The sequence below is a fragment of the Trachypithecus francoisi genome, unplaced genomic scaffold (genome assembly GCF_009764315.1).
Source record: "Trachypithecus francoisi isolate TF-2019V2 unplaced genomic scaffold, Tfra_2.0 Lachesis_group3, whole genome shotgun sequence".
Lineage (NCBI taxonomy): Eukaryota > Metazoa > Chordata > Mammalia > Primates > Cercopithecidae > Trachypithecus > Trachypithecus francoisi.
Window position 1 is genome coordinate 105074552 of NW_022681468.1, and position 17997 is coordinate 105092548.

At 48.9% G+C, this 17997-nt stretch overlaps 1 protein-coding gene across 2 annotated transcripts in view; it reads right to left on the reverse strand.

The window, feature by feature from the left end:
• Positions 1–8165, reverse strand: part of AP3B2 (adaptor related protein complex 3 subunit beta 2) — a 49657-nt gene extending 41492 nt beyond the window's left edge. Inside the window, exon 1 of one of the 2 annotated variants that reach the window (XM_033190957.1) lies at positions 7713–8165. In XM_033190957.1, the coding sequence (XP_033046848.1) occupies positions 7713–7825 (113 nt within the window). In that variant the 5' untranslated portion in view covers positions 7826–8165. The remainder of the gene's footprint in view (positions 1–7712) is intronic. The other variant, XM_033190958.1, reaches the window with a different exon arrangement.
• Positions 8166–17997: the final 9832 nt, after the last annotated feature.

Below are 17997 nucleotides of genomic sequence, written 5' to 3' on the forward strand. Positions count from 1 at the left end.
TCTAGCTCCTGTTCTCCACATTTTGACAGAATTTGTCTCCCAGGGCAGAAGGTGGGGAATAGAATAGAAAGGAATTGAGCTCTTCTTTGTCAACCAATGGTCATAATTTTTTTCCTTGTTTGATTTAACCTTAATGGGCATTGAAACTACTGACCACTCCCTCCTTGAAATTACATTGTTTTCTTTCAACCTTTAGTTCACTTCTTGGGTACCTTGAAACACTTTCCACTGTTCTCTGGTCACCTCTAATGTTGGTGTCTTCAGGGTTCTGACTTATGCAGTGTCTGAACTCATTTTATACCTTCTCCCTGAGTTATCTTCACTTCTGTGGCTTTAATCAACATATATATGTTAATAATTCCCTAATCTCTCTCCTGGAACCAAAATCGTAATAATCCAGCTACCTAATAGGGTAATATGTCCCTCAGAGTTTACAATCTCAGTATGTCCAAAGCTGGGCTCAACATTAATTTTCCACAAATTTACTTGTAACATCTTTATTTCCAATTACACTGAATAACACCATCATCCATCCATTTGCAGGAACTAGTAACCTGAGTAACATCCTTGTCAGCCCTCTGAGCCCAAGCTAAGCCATCATATCCCCTGTGACCTGCACTATACATCCAGAGGGCCTGAAGTAACTGAAGATCCACAAAAGAAGTGAAAATAGCTTGTTCCTGCCTTAACTGATGACATTACCTTGTGAAATTCCTTCTCCTGGCTCATTCTGGCTCAAAAGCTCCCCCACTGAGCACCTTGTGTCTCCCGCCCCTGCCAGCCAGAGAACAACCCCCTTTGACTATAATTTGACTACCCAAATTCTATAAAACGCCCCCCCCCATCTCCCTTTGCTGACTCTTTTTTCAGACTCAGCCAGCCTGCAGCCAGGTGATTAAAAAGCTTTATTGCTCACACAAAGCCTGTTTGGTGGTCTCTTCACATGGACGTACATGAAATTTGGTGCCATGACTTGGATCGGGGGACCTCCCCTGGGAGATCAATCTCCTCTCCTCCTGCTCTTTGCTCCGAAAAGAAAGACCAACCTACAACCTCGGGTCCTCAGACAAACCAGCCCAAGGAATATCTCACCAATTTTAAATCGGTTAAGCGGCCTCTTTTTACTCTCTTCTCCAGCCTCTCTCACTATCCCTCAACTTCTTTCTCCTTTCAATCTTGGTGCCATCTTTCAGTCTCTCCCTTCTCTTAATTTCAGTTCCTCTCCTTTTCTGGTAGAGACAGAGGAGATGCGTTTTATCCGTGAACCCAAAACTCCGGCACTGGTCACGGACTCAGGAAGAGTCTTCCCGTGGTGTTTAATCACTGTAGGGACGCCTGCTTGATTATTCACCGACGTTTTGGAGGTGTCTGATCACCACGGGGATGCCTGCCTTGATCCTTCACCCTTTGTGGCAAACACCACTTTTTGGGGGGCAAGCACCCCTCACCCCTTCTCCACTTTCCTGGGGGGCAAGCACCCCCAACCCCTTCTCTCTGTGTCTCTACCCTCTCTTTTCTCTCCACTTTCCTGGGGGGCAAGCACCCCCTACCCCTTCTCTCCATGTCTCTACCCTCTGTTTTCTCTGGGCTTGCCTCCATCACTATGGGCAACATTCCACCCTCCATTCCTCCTTCTTCTCCCTTAGCCTGTGTTCTCAAGAACTTAAAACCTCTTCAGTTCACACCTGACCTAAAACCTAAATGCCTTATTTTCTTCTGCAATGCCACTTAACCCCAGTAGAAACTCGACAATGATTCCAAATAGCCAGAAAACAGCATTTTCGATTTTTCCATCCTACAAGATCTAGGTAATTCTTGTAGTAAATGGGCAAACGGTCTGTGGTGCCTGATGTCCAGGCATTCTTTTACACATCTGTCCCTCCCTAGTCTCTGTTCCCAATGCGACTCGTCCCAAATCCTCCTTCTTTCCCTCCCGCCTGTCCCCGCAGTCCCAACCCCAAGCATTGCTGAGTCTTTTCAATCTTCCTTTTCTACCAACCCATCTGATCTCTCACCTCATCCCCAGAATACTCCTCAGGTGGCTCCCCACCAGGCTGAATCAGACTCCAATTCTTCCTCAGCTTCTGCTCCTCCGCCCTATAATCCTTCTATCACCTCCTCTCCCCACACCCAGTCCGGCTTACAGTTTTGTTCCATGACTAGCCCTCCCCCACCTGCCCAACAATTTCCTCTTAAAGAGGTGGCTGCAGCTAAAGGCATAGTCAAGGTTACTGCTCCTTTTTCTTTATCCGACCTCTCCCAAATCAGTTAGCATTTAGGTTCTTTTTCATCAAATATAAAAACCCAGCCCAGTTCATGGCTCGTTTGGCAGCAACCCTGAGACGCTTCACAGCCCTAAATCCTAAAAGGTCAAAAGGTTGTCTTATTCTCAATATACATTTTATTACCCAATCTGCTCCCAACATTACATAAAACTCCAAAATTTAAATTCCAGCCCTCAAACCCCACAACAGGACTTCATTAACCTCACCTTCAAGGTGTACAATAATAGAATAGAGGCAGCCAAGTAACAATGTATTTCTGAGTTGCAATTCCTGGCCTCCACTGTGAGAGAAACCCCAGCCACATCTCCAGCACACAAGAACTTCAAAATGCCTAAGCTGCAGCAGTCAAGCATTCCTACAGGACCTTCTCCATCAGGATCTTGCTTCAAGTGCCAGAAATCTGGCCACTGGGCCAAGGAATGCCCACAGCCTGGGATTCCTCCTAAGCCTTGTCCCATCTGTGCGGGACCCCACTGGAAATCGGACTGTCCAACTCACCTGGCAGCCACTCCCAGAACCCCTGGAGCTCTGGCCCAAGGCTCTCTGATTCCTTCCCAAATCTTCTTGGCTTAGCGGCTGAAGACTGATGGTGCCCAATCACCTCAGAATCTTCCTGGACCATCACAGACGCTTTGGGTAACTCTTACAGTGGAGGGTAAGTCTGTCCCCTTCTTAATCAATGGAGGCTACCAACTCCACATTACCTTCTTTTCAAAGGCCTATTTCCTTTGCCTCCATAACTATTGTGGGTATTGATGGCCAGGCTTCTAAACCTCTTAAAACTCCCCAACTCTGGTGCCAACTTGGACAATATTCTTTTATGCACTCCTTTTCAGTTATCCCCACCTGCCCAGTTCCCTTATTAGGTCGAGACATTTTAACTAAATTATATGCTTCCCTGACTATTCCTAGGCTACAGCCACACCTCATTGCTGCCCTTTTCCCCAGTTCAAAGCCTCCTTCGCATCCTCCCCTTGTATCTCCCCACCTTAATCCTCAAGCATAGGACACCTCTATTCCCTCTTTGGCAACCGATCATGCACCCCTCACCATCCCATTAAAACCTAATCACCCTGACCCTGCTCAACACCAATATCCCATCCCACAGCAGGCTTTAAAAGGATTAAAGCCTGTTATCACTCGCCTGTTGCAGCATGGCCTTTTAAAGCCTACAAACTCTCCTTACAATTTCCCCATTTTACCTGTCCAAAAGTCGGACAAGTCTTACAAGTTAGTTCAGGATCTGCATCTTATCAACCAAATTGTTTTGCCTATCCACCCCGTGATGCCAAACCCATATACTCTCTTATCCTCAAAACTTCCCTCTACAACCCATTATTCTGTTCTGGATCTCAAACATGCTTTCTTTACTATTCATTTGCACCCTTCATCCCAGCCTTTCTTCGCTTTCACTTGGACTGACCCTGACACCCATCATGCTCAGCAAACTACCTGGGCTGTACTGCCGCAAGGCTTCACAGACAGCCCCCATTACTTCAGTCAAGCCCAAATTTCTTCCTCATCTGCTACCTATCTCAGCATAATTCTCATGAAAACACACGTGCTCTCCCTGTCGATCATGTCCAGCTAATCTCCCAAACCCCAATCCCTTCTACAAAATAACAGCTCCTTTCCTTCCTAGGCATGGATAGATACTTCTGCCTTTGGATACCTAGTTTTACCATCCTGACTAAACCATCATATAAACTCACAAAAGCAAACCTAGCTGATTCCACAGATCCTAAATCCTTTCACCACTCCTTTCCATTCCTTAAAAACAGCCCTAGAAGCTGCTCCCACACTACCTGTCCCTAACTCATCCCAACCTTTTTTCATCACACACAGCCAAAGTGCAGGGCTGTGCAGTCAGAATTCTTACACAAGAGCCAGGACCACACCCTGTAGCCTTTCTGTCCAAACAACTTGATCTTACTGTTCTAGCCTAGTCCTCATGTCTGCGTGTGGCAGCTGCCACTGCTTTAATACTTTTAGAGGCCCTCAAAATCACAAACTATGCTCAACTCACTCTCGACAGTTCTCATAACTTCCAAAATCTATTTTCTTCCTCACACCTGATGCATATACTTTCTGCTCCCCTCCACTACCTCTCAGAAAGCCGAACTCATTGCCTTAACTCGGGCCCTCACTCTTGCAAAGGGACTAGCATCAATGTTTATACTGACTCTAAATATGCCTTCCATATCCTGCACCACCATGCTGTTATATGGGCGAAAAGAGGTTTCCTCACTATGCAAGGGTCCTCCATCATTAATTCCCCTTTAACAAAAACTCTCCTCAAGGCAGCTTTACTTCCAAAGGAAGCTGGAGTCATTCACCGCAAGGGCCATCAAAAGATCCCATCACTCAGGGCAATGTTTATGCTGATAATGTAGCTAAAAAAGCAGGTAGCTTTCCAACTTCTGTCCCTCATGGCCAGTTTTTCTCCTCTTCAGTCACTCCCACCTACTGCCCCACTGAAACTTCCACTTATGAGTCTCTTCCCACACAAGGCAAATGGTTCTTAGCCCAAGGAAAATATCTCCTTCTAGGCTCACAGGCCCATTCTATTCTGTCATCATTTCATAACCTCTTCCATGTAGGTTGCAAGCCACTAGCCTGCCTCTTAGAACCTCACATTTCCTTTCCATTGTGGAAATCTATTCTGAAAGAAATCACTTCTCAGTGTTCCATCTGCTATTCTACTACTCCTCAGGGATTGTTCAAGCCCCCTCCCTCCCCTACACCTCAAGTTCAAAGATTTACCCCTGCCCAGGACTGGCAAATTGACTTTACTCACATGCCCCAAGTCAGGAAACTAAAATACCTCTTGGTCTGGGTAGACACTTTCACTGGATGGGTAGAGGCCTTTCCCACAGGGTCTGAGGCCACTGCAGTCATTTCTTCCTTTCCGTCAGACATAATTCCTCAGTTTGGCCTTCCCACCTCTATACAGTCCAATAACACACCGGCCTTTACTAGTCAAATCACCCAAGCAGTTTCTCAGGCTCTTGATATTCAGTGAAACCTTCATACCCCTTACTGTCCTCAATCTTCAGAAAAGGTAGAACAGACTAATGGTCTTTTAAAAACACATGTCACCAAGCTCAGCCCCCAACTTAAAAACGACTGGACAATACTTTTACCACTTGCCCTTCTCAGAATTCGGGCCTGTCTCAGAATGCTACAGGGTACAGCCCATTTGAGCTCCTGTATGGACACCCCTTTTTATTAGGCCCTAGTCTCATTCCAGACACCAGACCAACTTGGCTGTGCCCCAAAAAACTTGTCATCCCTACTATCTTCTGACTAGTCATACTCCTATTCACCATTCTCAACTACTCATAAATGCCCTGCTCTTGTTTACACTGCCGGTTTACATTGCTTCTCCAAGCTATCACAGCTGATATCTCCTGGTGCTATCCTCAAACCGCCACTCTTAACTCCCTCTTAAAGTAAATAAATAATCTTTGCTGGCAGGACTATGCTGAATCTCCTTGGGCACTCTAATTGGATGTCCTGGGTCCTCCCAATTCTTAGTCCTTTAATACCTGTTTTTCTCCTTCTCTAAATTCCATTTAGTTTTTCAATTCATACAAAACTGTATCCAGGCCATCACCAATAATTCTATAAGACAAATGTTTTTTCTAACAACCTCACAATATCACCCCTTACCACAAAATCTTCCTTCAGCTTAATCTCTCCCACTCTAGGTTCCCACGCTGCCCCTAATCCCGCTCGAAGCAGTCCTTTGAGGCTATGGAGAAGCAGTATCTCTCCATACCACCCCCCTCAAAATTTTTGCTGCCAACACGTCAACACTATTTTATGTTATTTTTCTTATGAATAAAAAGACAGGAATGTCTGGCCTCTGAGCCCAAGCTAAGCCATCATATCCCCTGTGACCTGCACATATACATCCAGATGGCCTGAAGGAACTGAAGAATCACAAAAGAAGTGAAAATGGCTTATTCCTGCCTTAACTGATGACACTACCTTGTGAAATTTCTTCTCCTGGCTCATCCTGGCTCAAAAGCTCCCCCACTGAGCACCTTGTGTCTCCCGCCTCTGCCAGCCAGAGAACAACCCCCTTTGACTATAATTTGACTACCCAAATCCTACAAAACGGTATCCCTGTCTCCCTTTGCTGACTCTTTTTTCGGACGCAGCCTGCCAGCACCCAGGTGATTAGGCACCCAGGTGATTAAAAAGTTTTATTGCTCACACAAAACCTGTTTGGTGGTCTCTTCACACAGATGTGCATGAAAAGCCTCATCTTCTCCCCCCGTCCCTCAAACCCCCACCCAATATCCAATTAATCATCAGGTCTGAGGCTTCCGCCTTTTCCACAGCCTCAAATCTTCTGCCTCTCCCCTGGTCTAGGCCACCATCATGCCCGGCCTGTGAACTTCAAGACCCATCTCGCTTGTCTCTTGCTCAATCTGGCCCACCTCCAATCTCTTCTCCACAATGCAACAGCCTGAGGTCCTTCTAAAATATAAATCTGATTATGTCGCCTGCTTAAAACCCTTCAGGAGTCCTCCCCACCCTCTTTTCTGGTCAGTCCAATGCCTCTCAACCTTCCTGAACGCCCTTTCCTCTGCCTGGAACATACCTCAGGCTCCTGTCTCCCTTCTCTCTGGCACCAGAGACCAGGTCCTCTCCCTGCTTCCACTAGCCCCCATTACACTCAACTGTCCCCGACTGCTTTTTTATCTGTGCTCCCCTCTAGAGCAACCTAAGGACAAGAAGGGTCTCATGTTCACAGTTGTATTCCGTGACTAGTTCAGTACTCGACACAGCTGGCTTTTCATAACTGCTTGTTGCAGAATTTACGAATAAACAAGTGAAGAAACAAACGAAAGAATCAAAGGTGGGGGAGGGTGTGAAGGTGGAGTTGAACTATAGGGGCAATGCCGGCAGCAGGAATGTGACGATCGGATGGAGATGGGGACCAGCGGGAGGGGAAATGAATTTGCAACAGGAGCCAGGCTGTGAGGCTGTGCAAGCACATCCAGGGCCTGCCTTCCTGGAAAGGCCCCAGGCTCAAACTCGTTCACTGACTCAGACTCCTCCCCCACATTTTTGGGAAGCCAACCCGCCTAGCACGAAAAAGGAAGGGAACCCGTAACGCAACGCTGCAAACCAGAGAAACACCTGGAACCGGAGGGTTTCTCCTCCCGAAACCGAGCTGGCCCATCCCCCACCAGCCCCTATCCGCCCCGCGCCGCGTCCTAGGGGCCGGGGTGCCAGCGCTACCCGCGCTGGGCCAGGGCTCCAGGCCGCAAGAGGGGGCCGGCGGACTTCCGGTCTGCGCGGCCGGGGCGGGGCGGCGCTGGGTCCGGGCGCTGTCCATGGTGCCCGCGCGCATTGCCCCGGCCCCGGCTCCAGCCCCAGCCCTCCCGCGAGCTTCCTCGCGGGCTCCCTCACCGCTTGTAATCGGAGGAGAAGATGCCGCCGCTCGCGGGGTCGTGGCCGTACTCGGGCTCCCCGGGGCCAGCGGAGCCGCCCTTGTCTTCGCTGTAGGCGGGGGCGGCAGACATGGGGCGGCCAGGGAGAAGACTTCGCCGAGGAGGAGGTTGCCGGGCCGGAGGCCGGCTGGAGCCGAGGAAGGGAACGCGGGCCGGTCTGGGTCGGGCTGGTGAGGCCGGCGGCGCGGCAGGGGTTCAGCAGAGACCACAGTGTGCGGCGGGGGAGGCTGCGCGCGGATTTCTCAATCAGGGCCGCGCGCTGAGGTCTTAAAGGCACCGGCGCCAGCCGAGCGGAGGGCGAGTCCGCAAGGAGGCTACAGGGGCGGTGCAGCAGGGCCTGGCCCCGCCCATCCCTCGGAAATGCCCTCCCTTTAGGGCGTCTTCTGCCCTTTAAAGCGACTTGGCTCATCTCCAGGTCTGAAAGTGGGCGAAGAAGCTGGACGGACGCTGGGACCGTCTTCCAGGGGATGCGGAACACCTGCCCCCACCCCCGACCACCTGGCCTCGGCGGAACGGGCTTCTGGGGCTCCGTTCTCCCCAGACGCGCGAGCGGATGCTCCCCCACGCCATGGGGGGAAAGCGGAGATCTGGAGAGAAGGCTGTGCCCACAGGCTGGGATTTCTAGAGCGGGAAGGGGTCACCACACCCGAGGACCGGCTTCAGATACCTAAGGACACTCTCTTTCCTGCCTCACCTTTCCTACAAAATCTGGCTTGGCCGCAGGAAGCCGAAGAGCTTCCTGGAGGTGTCGGAATTTAAGGAATTAAGGTCAGGGGGCTCCGAGGAGCCCTTGGGGGCTTAGAGAGATGGGGAACAGGATACGGACGGTGAACATCTAATTAAGCTTCGGAAAGTAGTTTAATGAATCCTTCTGAAGCCTCCACGTCCACCCAGGAGGGCCCAAGGTCATGCTTAATCCGGGGACACGTCCACATCCACTGAAAAGGAAGAGAGAGGGTCTGGTGTGACCACCAGGACTCCTGAGTCATGTGAGACCTCCAGTGAGTACCTCCCTAGACCGAGGTACCCTAGGCCCAAGGAAGGAGGGCTTGGATCAGATGGAAAGTAGTGAACTGGGCTGGGGGAAGAGGTAGGATCCAGTTGGGCCCGAGTTTGGGGCATCAGTTTAAGTGGCTGGAGTCTCTTAGCTGGGCATGGGGACTGGAGGAGTTCCTAAGGCCTGAGTCTTGGTCTGTTGACTAGCATCCCGAAGTATCCATGGCCAGAATTGGCGGGCCTGCCTGGGAAGGAGTGGGGCCCAAAAACGTGGAGCTTGACTCTGTAAAAAAGTTCTATTGGAGATCTTTCTATTGGGGTAAGGTTCTGTTGGAGTAATGGGAAGGTTCTACTGGGATAACCTAGACAAGTGGGTGGGTCTGCTTGGTTCTGGTGGCTTTGTGTCTGCCAGAGAAAAGTGGATCTTGAGTTTGGAGAAAACTGATGTGGGTAGGGAGTGGGGACGGAAGGGCCTGAATTTTGCAGTTGCGCGTTTGTAAGGCTCTTTGGCTAGTCTGCTCAGGAGGTGGGATGAGTCATGTGTAGGTAGCTGGGCCACGCTCACCGAGCTGCTGGAGCTCCCGTCTATTTGCCAGGGGTCCAGGCTGGGACCTGGGGCGAGCAGACGCAGTGCAAAGTGCACACAGTTGCTGCGTGTGGGGTGATGTCCATGGCTTCGCGCACTCTGCGCTCCAGCACCGCTCGCTCAACGCCGCTGCGTCTACGCAGCAGCACGTACAGCAGCGGGCGCTGCCCCTGTTTGGATAGGATGCCTTCCCAGGAGCCCAGAAACGGCCCACAGGCTCCTGAGTTCTTGCCTGCGGGGATCGCCAGAGGGATGCGGATCAGAGCCAGGCTTAGGTCCTATGCCCTGTGATCCCGCACCCCCATTTCCCGAGACCCCAGGGACCCTGAGTGCCCAAACCCTATTTTCAGAGACACGTACCCCTCGCCTGGGACTTCAGTCTTTATCCCCGAGTAGCCAGTTCACTAGTGGGGCGTGGCTTGGCTAGGCAGCATCTCTGCAGACTTGGGACTGTGTTTCTGCTGAAGGCACTCACCCTCAAAGTGGATGATCTCTCCATGGCCACAGTACATGCCCACCTGGGCCCCGCGCCAGCGTCCAGTGGGGGACATCAGCCTGAACAGGAAGAGGTCTCCTGGCTCAGGCTCTCTGCCCTCTAACTTCACAGCCTCGAAGTGTTAACTCAGGAAAGCCTCAGAGAGGAAGAACTTAATGGTGCTGACTGCCCCAGTCAGGGCCTGCATGTATCCTGTCGTTTACACGGGCCCGGGATAGGGAGGAGGTGGGTCCTTCCACTGACCATAGGTCGAATGGTCTGCCCAGGGCTCAGGGAGACCTGTCTTGGGCTTGGGCCCAAGGCAGAATGTCTTCACTGCCACACACTTGTCTCCTTGTGCTTAAGGGACTCCAGAGGTCCAGATATCACAGATACATCCTGCCTCTAGCCCCTACTGAGAACCCTTCAGTTCCAGCAAATGGTACCTCCTCCCCATCCAACTGTCTTCTCATCTCAAAGTCCAACCATTCCATTCTCTCCTCCTCTCCACTGCTCTAGGATCCCCTTCCCCAACCAGCTCCCATCTTGCCACTGCTCCTGAAGGCAACAGCAAGGACTGGGTGGGTGTCAACTGGTACCTGGGTTGAGCAGAAGACCTGAAAAAATCTGGAAACCTGGATGAGATGTGGCCCTAGGACAAGCATCTCCTCCCAAGTCTGTGTGGAGAAGGACCTCTCCAACAACCTCTGTTGAGCAGCTGCTCATTTGATCCGTAATACAATCACAAGATAGGAACAACATCCCCATTTTCAGGATAAGGAAACAGGTTTACAGAGGCTATACATCACAAGTGCACGCAGCTAATGTATTCCTGCATAACTCTGCCCTGTGCCCTTTGTACTAAAAGCAGTCACCTCTCTTAGTTCTTCTTCCTCCATAAGGAAGTGAGAAACCTGCTTAGTTCAGGCTTCTCCCATCTCTACTGGAAACAGAAGGCTTTTGGGACTTGGGAGGATGGCCCCATTGCCTGCACTGTGCCTGAGGTTTCATCTCAGAGCCTGGGAAAGTGGGTGAAGTTAAGACCTGTGGGCATGGAACTCTCCAGGGGTGTTAGAGGAGCTGGGAGCAGGAAGTGACACACTACCGCCAGGTATCTGGACATCTTTCTTGGAAGGGAGCAGAATTGGCTCCAGCAGATTTGACTGGGGTGGGAAAGACCCATATGCAATTGAAGAGCCAGGCTGCCCAGGCCCACCATGCAGAATGCCAGCTATTGTGTGGCTCACTGTGTCTCTTCCATCCCTGATCCTTCCTTTTTCTCCTGGCCCATTCCATAGTATCTTCTGCTTTTTTTTTTTTTTTTTTCTTTTTGGATGGAGTATTGCTCTGTCTTCAGGCTGGAGTGCAGTGGCATGATCTCGGCTCACTGCAGCCTACGCCTCCCGGGTTCAAGTGATTCTCCTGCCTCAGCCTCCTGAGTAGCTGGGACTACAGGCACCCACGACCATGCCCAGCTATCTTTAGCAGAGATGGGGTTTCACCATCTTGGCCAGGCTGGTCTCGAACTCCTGACCTTGTGATCTGCCTGCCTTGGCCTCCCAAAGTGCTGGGATTACAGGCATGAGCCCCCTCACCCAGCCAAATCTTCTGCTTATTACTGGTTGAGTCTCATTTTCTCAGACTGGGAGCTGTGGAAGACTCAGGTGACCAACTCATCCCAGTCTGCCTGCAACTTCCCATGTGTTAAAATTGAAACCTTGCATCCCAGGAGCCCAGGAAAACCTGAATATTGGGTTCCCCTAGGATCCGGTCTCCCCCTTTCCATCTCCCGTAATTTCAGAAGGCCACAGGGAGAACCCAGTCATGTAAACGGCTCTTTGGCTTTTGGTCATGCTCTCCTACCATCTACCAGGTAGTGAGGGAACCTTGAACCCTACTCCCCTCTACCCTCACTCCTGCTGACCCAAGCAGATGTTTACAGCTATGGAAGAGGGCACACTGTTCTGGCCCCTGTTGAGGCAGTGGGCACCCCACCTGTGGAGAAGACAAAAAGAGCTGAAGGCTTCTCCAGTTACCTGAGATGTGAAGCTTATCTAGGGAGAAAAAAAAAAAAAAAACAGCTGTCACCACGGGGCCACTGAGGAGGTGAGGACAGAGGCTGTCCAGCCTCTCTCCTCTCCCCTTCTGGTTGTACACTCCACCTGTGGAGCTCTTTGTCCGTCAGTGCATGGTTGTGCTTTTGATGTGCATGTGAGTCTGCACTAAAATGCTGGACACGGGACTGGGATACCCATCCCTGGCTGTGCCACCTGTCTATATGGGACATCAAACCAGCCCTTCCTCTCTCTGGGCCTCAACTTCCTGTGAACTAGGGACAATAAGCTCGAAGGGCTGGACATCACAGGGCCATTCTGAGGCAGTAAGAGCTCTCTGTGAGCTGGGCAAGGCTAGCCGGCAAGGTTTGTTTATCTAAAGTCTGCCCTAAGCATGCAGATGTGGGCATGGAGAGGAAGGGTGGGGACAATACATCTTTCCTAGCTCAGAGGAGAAGAACAATGGGCACCTCAGAGGCTGGTGGCCTCCCTGCGACTCCTGCCCGAGAGCTCTCAGGGAATCACCCAGATGGAAAGGCCCTGGGGAGCAGGGCCCCACCCTGACTCTCCCTCTGAAAGTTTCCCAGTGCTGGTGGGGGTGGGGAGGCACTTCGGCCACTATCAGCTGGGCACTAGACTTTGAGTCAAGCTCTGATGAGGACATGCTCCTTCAGATAGGGGATATAGGTCCCCACATGGTGCTCCATCCATAATGATTTGTTGCCAAAAGCTGTGCTAAAGCATCATTTAGCCCTAACAATAATGACTTCAAGTAGATGATGTTATACTTCCCATTTTACAGATGGGGAAACTGAGGCTTGGAGAGGTTACAAGTTAGTAAGTGGCACAACCAGTATTCAGGCTAAGTGGTCTGGCTCTAGTGCCCGTGTACTTCACCACTGTACAGTATCATCTTTCTCATGCTGCTGGCGTGTGAGGTCCCCCTTCTCCAGACCCAACTGCCAGGAAGTGCTGATCCCCTGACCTGGAGAAACAGCTACCCTTCTCCTTAGTTTTCGCTGAGTCAAGCCACCATTTTCTTTGTAAGAAAGAAAAGGGGGCAAGGCCCTGGAGCTGTAAGAACCCAGGGAACAGAGACTCCCACTCCTGGAGCACCTGGCCTGATCATGCCACCCACCTCATGGGGACTCCTTGCTGGGGGCCTGAGCTCTTCCTCCCCTCACCCTGACTGAGGCTTTCAACAGAGCAAAGTAATGAGGGTGGTCCTGCAGCTGGGTGTGGGGGTGACAGGCAGTCTTTCTGAAGCCCAGGGCTCTGCCTTTCCCCAGAACCGGGCGTCAACCCAATTTAGTGATAACCCTACATTGTCAGCTTCTCTCTTCACCCTTCAGTTTAAACTTGGACAAAGTGTGCCTCTGTGGAAGGCAGGGCTTTGGGATGGCTGGTCCTAGCCGGCCACCTTCAGCAGGAACAAGCATCGGAGTAGGCAGTTCCCTAGCACACCTTGCTTCAGTCCGTCTTCCTTCCCATACAGAGCCTTTGGTTATCCCTTTCCTCTTGGCACAGAGCAATCCCACTTGAATCTGAGCCCCCAGCCCAATTAGCTCACCTTGCAGTGGCCACGCTCACACCTTGCTAGATGTTCTTCTGTGACTAGACTGTGATAGAGAAGGAAGGACAAGCTGTCCATCCTTCAGGCAGATAAAGGGACCAAGAGGGAAGCCCTGGGGCCCTGTTTGTCATCACTGCCCAGGCCAGTCTGACAGCAGCACTCCTTCCTCCTAGCATCTCTGAGGCTGGGGTCCAGGTGTGTAATTGGTGCCCCCACCACCCCGCCTTAAGTCCTCCTGGTATTCAGTCCTACCCAGACCTGCTTGTGCCTCCTCTCTGAACTGGCTCTTCTCCGTCCGCTGACCTCCAGTGTGCTCAGATGCCTGCCACATCCCCAGATTGTGGTCAAAGAACAAACAGTGAATGATTTCAATCCCTTTAATTTTATTGAGGCTTACTTCATGGAGTAACATATGGTCTGCTCTCGTGAACATACCATTTGTACTTGAAAATGTTGATTTTGCAAATTAGGGTATAGTTTTCTATAAATATCAATTAGGTCACGGTGGTTGATAATGTTCAGATGAACTATGACTTCACTGATTTTTTTGTATGGTTTCTCTGTCAGTTGTTAAGAGAGGGATGTTGGCGGGGTGCCAACATCTTTGGAAGGCCAAGCTGGGTGGATCATGAGGTCAGGAGATCCAGACCATCCAGGCTAACACGGCGAAATCCTGTCTCTACTAAAAATACAAAAAATTAGCCGGGCATGGTTGCACGCGCCTGTAGTCCCAGCTACTTGGGAGGCTGAGGCAGGAGAATCGCTTGAACCCAGGAGGCAGAGCTTGTAGTGAGCTGAGATGGTGCCACTGCACTCCAGCCTGGGTGACAGAGCGAGACTCTGTCTCAGTAAATAAAAAAAAAAAAAAGAAGAAAGAAGAAAGAAGAAGAAGAAGAAGAAGAAGAAGAAGACGACTTCGGAAATATGGATCTCATTAAGTGCACTTCTTTTTTTTCTGGGGTCAAATCTCCAGGTTCTATGGGCTCTTGAATGCTCTCTAGTTCCTCCATGTCTTTTTTTAAATTTTATTTTTTTAAAATTGACATTCAGTAAATGTCAGTTACTGAATTGTTGTACATTTCTATGAATTTTAACATATGTGTAGATGCATCACAAGATACAGAATCGTTCTACCAGTCCCCCAAACTAACTTTTTCAACATCTTATACTAGTATGAGTCCACATGTCACAATTAGTGAACCACTGAAAATACATTACTATTAACTAAGTTCCATACATTATTCAGCTTCCCCTAAATTTTTGGCTATAGTCCTTTTCTTGTTCCAGGATTCCATCACAGCACCATATTACATTTAGTCATCATGTCTCTTTGGGTTCCTCTTGTCACCATGGTTTTAATGTGCATTTCCCTAATAAATGTTAAACATATTTTTTTTTTTTTTTTTTTTTTTTTTTTGAGGAGGAGTCTCGCTCTGTTGCCCGGACTGGAGTGCAGTGGCCGGATCTCAGCTCACTGCAAGCTCCGCCTCCCGGGTTTACGCCATTCTCCTGCCTCAGCCTCCCGAGTAGCTGGGACTACAGGCGCCCGCCACCTCGCCCGGCTAGTTTTTGTATTTTTAGTAGAGACGGGGTTTCACCGTGTTAGCCAGGATGGTCTCGATCTCCTGACCTCGTGATCCGCCCGTCTCGGCCTCCCAAAGTGCTGGGATTACAGGCTTGAGCCACCGCGCCCGGCCTAAACATATTTTTATGTGCTTGTCTGCTATCTGTGTAATCTCTTCAGTGAAGTATCTGTTCAAGTCTTTTGCTATTTGTATTGAAATACAGTTTACATAGCATAAAATTCATCATTTTATTTATTTATTTATTTATTTATTTATTTTGAGACAGAGTCTCACTCTGTAGCCCAGGCTAGAGTGCAGTGGCGCAATCTTGGCTCACTGCCAACATCCGCCTTCCAGATTCAAGCGATTCTCTTGCCTCAGCCTCCCAAGTAGCTGGGACTACAGGCATGCACCACCACCGGTTAATTTTTGTATTTTTAGTAGACAGGGTTTCACCATGTTGGCCAGGCTGATCTCAAACTCCTGACTTCACGTGATCCACCAAACTTGGAGAGCCACTGCGCCTGGCCAAATTCACCATTTTAAAATGTACAATTCATTTGGGGTTTTAAAAAGTTTGTTTACAAGGTTATATAACCATCACTACTATCTTTTTTTTGTTTGTTTATTTGCTTGAGACAAAGTCTTGCTTTGTCGCCTAGGCTGGAGTGCAGTGGCACAATCTTGGCTCACTTCAACCTCTACCTCTTGGGTTCAAGTGATTCTCTTGCCTCAGTCTCCCAAGTAGCTGGGATTACAGGTGTGCACCACCACACTCAACTAATTTTTATATTTTTAATAGAGACTGGGTTTCACCATGTTGGCCAGGCTGGACTTGAACTCCTGACCTCAGGTGGTCCATCCACCTTGGCCTCCTAAAGTGCTGGGATTACAGGCATGAGCCACCTCACCTGGCCCCATTACTACTATCTAATTCCACAACATTTTCATCACTCTCCAAAAATATCTCATATTCATTAGGTAGTCATTCCCCTATTCTTTCCTCCCCTAGTAACCACAAATCTATTTTTTGTCTCTATGAATTTATCTATTCTGGACACTTTGTATAAATGGAATTACATAATATGTGGCCTTTTGTGACTGGCTTCTTTCATTGAGCATGTTTTCAAGATTCATCCATGTTGTACCATGTACCAGTACTTCATTCCTTTTTTTTTCTTTTGTGAGACAGGGTCTTGCTGTTGCCCAGGCTGGAGTGCAGTGGCATGATCACATCTCACTGCAGCCTTGACATCCCTGGCTCACACAATCCTCCCACCTCAGCCTCCCAAGTAGCTAGGATCACAGGCACATACCACCATACCCAGCTTTTTTTTTTTTTTTTTAATAGAGACAGGGTCTCATTATGTTACCCAGGCTGGTCTCAAACTCCTGGCTCACAGTCCTCTTGCCTCACCCTCCCAAAATACTGGGATTACAGGCATGAACCACTGCGCCTTGCTTTCATTCCTTTTAATGAACATATAATATTCCATTTTATGTATATACATTTTATGTATTATCCATTCATCAGTTGATAGACATTTGGATTGTTTCCACTGTTTGAATATTATAAATAATAGTACTATGACCATTCATATACAAGTTTTTGTTTGAACATATGTTTTCAATTCTCTTGAGTGTATACCTAGGAGTGCAGTTGCTGGGTCATATGAAAATTCTGCTTAACTTTTTTTCTTTCTTTCTTTTTTTTTTTTTTTTGAGACTGAGTCTCGCTCTGTCGCCCAGGCTGGAGTGCAGTGGCGCTATCTCGGCTCACTGCAAACTCCGCCTCCCGGGTTCACACCATTCTCCTGCCTCAGCTTCCCAAGTAGCTGGGACTACAGGCACCCACCACCATGCCAGGCTAATTTTTTGTATTTTTAGTAGAGATGGGGTTTCACCATGTTAGCCAGGATGGTTTCGATCTCCTCACCTCGTGATCTGCCCATCTTGGCCTCCCAAAGTGCTAGGATTACAGGTGTGAGCCACTGCGCCCGGCCAAAAATTTTGCTTAACTTTTTAAAGAAACACGCAACTGCTTGCCAAAGCAACTGCACCATTTTACATTTCCATGAACAATGTTTCAGTTTCTCTACATCTTCACCAATTCTTGCTTTTATCTGTATTTTTTATTATGGCCATTCTAGCAACTGTGAAGTAATATTTCATTATGGTTTAGGTTTGCATTTCCCTGATAAGTAATGATGTCGAGCATCTTTTCATGTGCCTATTGGCCATTTGTAGATCTTTCTTTTTTTTCTTTAGATGGAGTCTTGCTCTGTCGCCCAGGCTGGAGTGCAGTGGCACAATCTTGGCTCACTGCAACCTCCACTTCCCAGTTCAAGCGATACTCGCGCCTCAGCCTCCTGAGTAGCTGGGACTACAGCCACCACACCCAACTAATATTTGTATTTTTAATAGAGATGGGGTTTCACCATGTTGGCCAGGCTGGTCTTGAACTCCTGACCTGAAGTGATTCACCTGCCTTGGCCTCCCAAAATGCTGGGATTACAGGGGTGAGCCACCACGCCCGGCTGATGCTTTGCTTTTGATGTTATATTTGAGAAACTTGCCTACTTTAAAGTCATAAAGATGTATACCTATGTTTTCTTCTAAGAGTTTCTAGTTTAGTTCTTACCTTTAGGCCTTTGATGTATTTTGAGTTAATTTTTTATGTGGTGTGAGGTAGGCATCCAACTTCATTATTTTGCATGTAGATATCCAGTTGTCCAAGCATCATTTATAGAAATGGTCTTTTCCCCCACTGAATGATCTTGGGATTGTTGTTAAAAATAGATTGGTCACAGAAAAAAGAGAAAACCAAAATTTGTTGTCATCTCTTAAAGAATTAAGAATTGTGCATTACATCAATTAAAACACTGAATACATTTACAATGTAAATGCAAACTTATTCCAGCTCAAGGCAAGTAACAGCCTACTGGTGTCCTGGCAGGAAAACATCAGGAAAGAAAGGAAACTGGGTCCTAAGGTT